This window comes from Corticium candelabrum, chromosome 10 (genome assembly GCF_963422355.1).
Source record: "Corticium candelabrum chromosome 10, ooCorCand1.1, whole genome shotgun sequence".
Taxonomy (NCBI): domain Eukaryota; kingdom Metazoa; phylum Porifera; class Homoscleromorpha; order Homosclerophorida; family Plakinidae; genus Corticium; species Corticium candelabrum.
This window is the reverse complement of record NC_085094.1, coordinates 2653977-2660192: the sequence shown is the minus strand read 5'-3', so window position 1 is coordinate 2660192 and position 6216 is coordinate 2653977. Positions and strand designations below refer to the sequence as shown.

Sequence of the window (6216 nt, the reverse complement as noted above, 5' to 3'; positions counted from 1 at the left end):
TGGTAAGGATAATGTGGAAGAGGAGCTAGGAGCAATAGCAATTGATTCAATGAAGACATGCAATGTCATGTGGTGTTATCAAGATGCCGTGTGGAGAAGGACTATGCTTGAAGAATAGGAAGGGAGATGTAGTGTAATGTAATAATCCGAGGACTGGAGAAGGCCATGCATGTGACAGTTGGAATTGAACTGATTTGAGTACGATACTAAGCCCATGGTCACCAGAAATATCTATCACTACAATACAGCAAGATGTTCCATTACTTAGATTGATATCTTGCCGAAATGCAACATGTTCAACAGCTGGTAAACATTAAGTCACGTGTTTGTAATTAGCCAATGAGAACGTTGCTGCTTAATTGCGTTGTCGCCAAACTCCAGACGTAGAGACTGTGGTAGGGGAGCTACTACGTTTTCTGCTGACCTTGGTATTTATCTAGAAGGTCATTCTTGAGCTACACTTGCTTGTTTCTGCAACATCAACTGACTAGACTTTACACAAGTTTGTTCATCATGCTGTTGATTGCAATCTTGGTGTATCAGGTAAGACAACGAACTCGTACTTGTGTCTGTAAGAGCTAAAAAGCTCACATGGTATTGGTATATTGCATGCGTTGAAACTATCGACGCGTGGTAGTTAATTAATTAATGTGTGGATGTCTAGCTTGCACACCCAGTGAAATCGTGGCACGACTTTGACAACAAACAATACGACTGTTGGCCTTTAGCAAAAGATCTAAAGCCATCGGATGACATCCCATGCAGCGGTAAGGTTAAGGAAGACGACACACGCATGGGCGGGGTCTCGTGGGAATATGGTATTTACAGCAGTGCCGCGTTTCTAATGCTTTGATTAAAACGTGTAACACAACGGTACATGCAGCTGCATACTGCGAAATATACTAAAGGAACGAGAGTGGTTTTTTTGCCGAAACATGCTCCACTTGCTATCTGCATGGGCGGAACCACAGCTGCATGATATGTAACGAAGGCGGGGCTTCCCTAGCTACACACCTCTATGACGCCTTATGCATCTCTGCAGGTCTTTCGGTAACATGGAAATTGAAGCCGCCGAAGCAGTTTGAACAGGACAGGGAATTTAACGTGAGCTACTATGTAGACGCCACGGACGACTTCTTTCAGTGGGCAGTGGATCAACATTACTTCAGTGAAACGTTCAAGTGAACGAGTCGTTGCTTGTCCTCAATTAATTCTATATGAATTAAATGGTTTTTTTGCGTTGCAGGAATGGCTCTGAAGTAAAGAGATTCTGTTTAGATACTTCATGCCCTGATGCTACAGAAGCAAACGAAGATAATTGTTGTTTACACCATATCAATGTTCACTCTTGTGCACGAGAGTCGGTGTGTTGCATTGCAACAAAGTCGTTTGCGTGTTTTAATAATTAAAATTTGGACAGATTGCATTTTGTGGTCCTTGGGTTCAACCAACAGGAACTATAGCAACACACACAGATGCCACTGCTGACAAACTGAGGCCAGAGACACCAATCCAAACTACAGTTGCATTAAAGTCTGCAGGACTCAACAGCATTATAGCCCATATCAAGATTGGTAGAATGCAAATAGCCTTACATGCAGAGACTTTAGTTATAGCTAAGAAATGTAAGATATGATTTACAGGTCAGGATTGAAAATTTGCTAATTTTGCTGTCTGATATCTGTAGATTGTGGAGATGGACACTGTGATTCAGACAGAGGAGAAAGTTGCAGCTCTTGTAAAAGTGATTGTTGTCTTCTTTCTCCAGCAGAGATAGGTGGTATCATTTCTGTTGCGATTGTGATCATTCTTGTCATAGCTCTTGCTGCAGTTGTAAGTCTTAAGTATTCATAGTTTATACAGATCTGTATCCCATCAGGAAATGTCACGTACACGGTACTGTACTGTTGTAGTGGTACATTTACAAAAAGAAGAAAATGCTATGGGATGACAGTTGGATTGTGGACTACAGTGACATAAAGCCTAACACAGAGATGCCTGGATTTATGGGAAGTACTATAAGTCTGATGCAACCGAATGGGGTACAACAACAGCACAGGCAAATTTTCAGCCAGACTGGAAGATAGTAAACACAACTTAAGCTTTGCGGTGTAGATCAATCTTCTATCTCCAGTTTTTATATCTGTTTCAGTGATGAACAAACAGTGGCCATTAAGAAGGTGTACAAACCAAACTTCAGTGTTACTTACGAAGTACGAACTGAAGTCTTGAAAGTCAGGTTTGTCTTTGTCCTAAAGCACAGTGTGTATCAACATATACGTGTGACCAGCTAGCTATTTCTGCAACAATTGATTTTGTACACAGTGAAAAGGTAATTGACACGGTGACTGTACATGTACGGAAAATGTTACAACTGACTGTGTTTGTTTGGTCAAAGATGTCTTTCTCATGTACAGTGATGTAGCTTCTTTGTTTGTTGTAATCCTAGTTACAGAAGCATTCAGGATGAATTTTATAGCTTTTCTAGATTAAAACATGCTTGACAGATAGCAACGGATTTGTTAGTCAATCATTTTAATATATTTGTATGTGCATAATAAAATTTTTTGCCCAAATTACTGGTCACACGTACAAGAGCCACTAGAATTGTATCAAAGTCTTAAGTAAATTAACAAATTATTTTCTTGTAGACAACTAGATCACACTAATTTGTGCAAGTTTATTGGGTGCTCGTTTGATGGTTCTCACTTGGCTATAATATCTGAGTATTGCGCTAAAGGCAGCTTGAATGATGTGCTTCTTAATGATGAGATTCCTCTAAATTGGGATTTTCGATTTTCATTTTCAAAAGACATTGTTAGAGGAATGCTCTATCTCTACAACAAGAGAATATTACATGGAAGACTCAAGTTGTCAAACTGTGTTGTTGATGATCGATGGGTTGTGAAGATCTCTGACTATGGTTTACCGAGTCTTCGGCAGCAAGATAACAATGTCGTTGCCCAGTTGAATTATGAGGCTTACCAGTCTCAACTGCGTTTGTCATATTTGTCTCCAGAAATATTGCTAGGAGGTGAACCTTATGCCTCCTCTGGCCCTGGAGATGTCTACAGGTAAGTAAATCAGTAATACACTGCATGTGCTTATAACTAATCAACAAATCTGTTTGTTGTTTAGTTTTGGAGTAATCTTGACAGAAATTGGTTTAAGAACAGAAGCTATTCCACCGGTATGTGTCCTGTCTGGTTGCTGAAAGTGGTTTCTTTTGGCCAAACAAGAATTTTTAGGAAAACGTGAAATGGGACGGTTCTTGGAGGCCTGATATCCCAGATTTGGCTCAACCCGACGAAGGCAAGGAAAGCTTATGTCCTTGCCCTGAAGATTACAAAAATGTGAGCAGTTACTTTTACAACTGCCTATATTCTAAAGTAAATTATAACCTGGGACTATGCTTGCAGCTTATTAGACAATGCTTAAATAGCATTCCAGACAGACGGCCAACGTTTGATCAAGTGAAAAAATGTATAGTAAGAATGCATCCAGTTCGAGAGAATCCTGTTGACAATATGATGCGAATGGTGATATGAATGATACAAAGGCTTTGATTTCTTTAACAGTAGCATATGTTTTTAATAGATGGAAAAGTACTCTAAACATTTGGAGATCCTGGTTGGTGAAAGAACACAAGGCTTGGTTCAAGAAAAAGAACGGGCTGACCAGCTGCTATATAGTAAGTATGACATACTGAATTTAGATATAAATACAATATCAATTAATGGCAATGTGATAAATATAGACATACCCTGATTTGTGTGTTTCTTAGAACTTTAATTAATGATGTGACACAATTGGTTACAAGATAGATGGCATGATAAATTCACATTAATTTATAAAATGTTGAAAAATGTTTGTATATTGAAAATGCATGACTTGTCAATAGCTACTAAAATATAAAAAGGTTTCAGGCATTACAAAGATTTACATTATCATTAACAAAAAATTCTAAATGTTGCAATAGCACCGAACTAAGTTCATTTTAATGCAGTGCATTTCTTCCTAGCATATACTATTGGATAAAAGCAACAAAGTTGGATCCAAAGTTATGTACAAAGAATGTGCACAAAGAGTGCTGTTTGACACTATTATATTATATTATTTAATTATTTAATTTTGGATTTTTCTTTTACATCATGTACATGACGTAAATATATACCTGCAAAAGTTTAAAATTTTGATTAATGAATACAGTCAAACTTAAACAATTATTTTATTGCAGTTTGCCTTTTTACTTGCACTTAATTAATTAATTAACCCTTTTACTGCACAAATTTTAAATAGTATTTCTTTATTGTTGTTTGTTGAATAATGTTAGTGAACTAACTTTAACCATTGTTTAGGTATGATTCCTCAATCAGTTGTTGGTGATTGGCAGCGTGTAGGTTTATATGCGAAAGCATATGATACTGTAACCATCTACTTCAGGTCTGTCTTTTACTATAAAGTTGGTTAATCAGTTATATCTAATTCGGTCTGATGTCTATGTATAGTGATGTGGTGGGATTTACAACGTTGTGTAGTGACAGTTCCCCAATGGAGGTGGTCAACTTTCTCAATGATTTATATACATGCTTTGATGGAATTGTTGACGAATATGATGTTTACAAAGTGGAGACAATTGGTGATGCTTGTAAGTCAATTACTGTAGCAGCGCTCTTGCTTAATTAATTAATTAATTAGTTACCAAATATTGATGGCTTCTAGATTTAATCAGTTAGTAAATGTCTGTTGCAGACATGGTTGTCAGTGGGCTACCTGAGCCCAATGGACAAAAACATGCACAAGAAATTGCTGGAATGGCTCTGGACTTGTTAGAAAAGAGCAAACGATTTCAGATTCCTCATCGTCCCAACACACCATTTCAAATTCGTGTTGGGATGCACTCTGGTCCTGTTGTTGCTGGTCTGGTGGGTTTGAAAATGCCCCGATACTGTCTGTTTGGAGATACTGTCAACACCGCATCTAGAATGGAATCAACTGGCCTTCGTGAGTATTTGGATTTAGCAACTGCACGATCTATGTAAATGAGCTTGATAGTAATTTACAAATTAGCTACTCTGGTGCGCATGCTTATTGATTTCAGTAATCCGTCAGGATCTCAATAGCTTTTGTCTATTTAGCTGACATGATTCAGTTGAGCGATACTTGCTATCAGTTCCTGCAGCAGTCAGGTGGGGGTTTCTCTTTGCAATGCAGAGGTGAAGTCAACGTAAAAGTATGTTCGCTGTCTGCAGCATGAGTTAGATGCTTTTGATCATTTCTAAAACATTGATCTAGGGAAAAGGTATGATGACAACTTGGTGGTTGATGGGAAGGGATGGAGCAATGTCAGGAAAAGAGAGTTTGGCAGGGAGTCGTGCAAGTCACCGTCGACCTACGCATGGGATGTCTAGCGTTAGAAAGATATCTTTACCGGGTGCAGTGCACCAGGATTAGTGCACCAGAGTTAGTGGTACTAGAATACCTGTAATGCAGTCGATATTTTTCTAAGCAACAAATTGACATGAATTACTGTTTGTACAAAAACTAATTTTACATGCATAGTGACGTCGACAGTGTGATGTATATATAGTGTTTCAGTTTTTGATATAATATTTCTACCACGCTATTAGCTAGGGTATAATTATATAAACATACTAAAGTGTGGTATGATTACTATGAACATGTTTATGAGCAGAGGGCTGCGCTGAATGTGAACACCGTAGGTAAGCAGCTGATTTACTCGTTCTTTGCCCGTTCTTTTCTGGGAAAATTAAGTTATTTGTCATCAAGTGCCTAGCCTAAGTGCTACACTGTACAATGTAGCCTCCGGCCTAACGCGCGCTACAAATCGTGGTCACGTGGGCGTAGGTAAAACTTTTCAAAAAATTCTACAGTAGCCGTTGCGCCGGCCATTCATATACTTGAAGTAGATAAAATTCGTAAGCAATGAAATACTAGCATGGTGGCAAACTCTAGTTAATGCTATACGTTTCAATAGTTGTCAAAGCAGTAGGTGCAAACTAGAAGGACGACAATCTAGCGAGATTTCACTAGATCCTTTTGTATTTTACTAAAAGTTGCAAAGTATTGTATACGTCTATAGTATATGTCTCAGTACCAGATGAATTTCAATCATCATCCATCATTACTAGCATGGGTACTCGTGAGAAACAGGAAACATACATTATTCTGCGAGGTTGTTTGCGAGCGAACGTA

General features: G+C 38.3%; 1 protein-coding gene across 1 annotated transcript; it reads left to right on the top strand.

Moving 5' to 3' along the window:
* Positions 1-383: 383 nt before the first annotated feature.
* On the top strand, positions 384-5692 carry LOC134185943 (atrial natriuretic peptide receptor 1-like). Its single transcript, XM_062653833.1, has 18 exons — positions 384-543; positions 665-767; positions 1043-1181; positions 1247-1364; positions 1421-1625; positions 1688-1833; positions 1914-2086; positions 2153-2239; positions 2652-3074; positions 3139-3190; positions 3249-3353; positions 3420-3539; positions 3598-3691; positions 4359-4443; positions 4509-4648; positions 4753-5004; positions 5139-5233; positions 5296-5692. The coding sequence occupies exons 1-18, from the start codon at positions 514-516 to the stop codon at positions 5452-5454; spliced, it is 2526 nt and encodes an 841-aa protein (XP_062509817.1). The 5' UTR covers positions 384-513; the 3' UTR covers positions 5455-5692.
* Positions 5693-6216: the final 524 nt, after the last annotated feature.

Excerpts from the sequence above, each read along its gene's own strand:
- LOC134185943 (XM_062653833.1), top strand. The coding sequence starts at position 514 with ATGCTGTTGATTGCAATCTTGGTGTATCAG. Across the intron at positions 2,240-2,651 it reads ACTGAAGTCTTGAAAGTCAG|ACAACTAGATCACACTAATT; the intron begins GTTTGTCTTTGT and ends ATTTTCTTGTAG. Across the intron at positions 5,234-5,295 it reads GAGGTGAAGTCAACGTAAAA|GGAAAAGGTATGATGACAAC; the intron begins GTATGTTCGCTG and ends ACATTGATCTAG.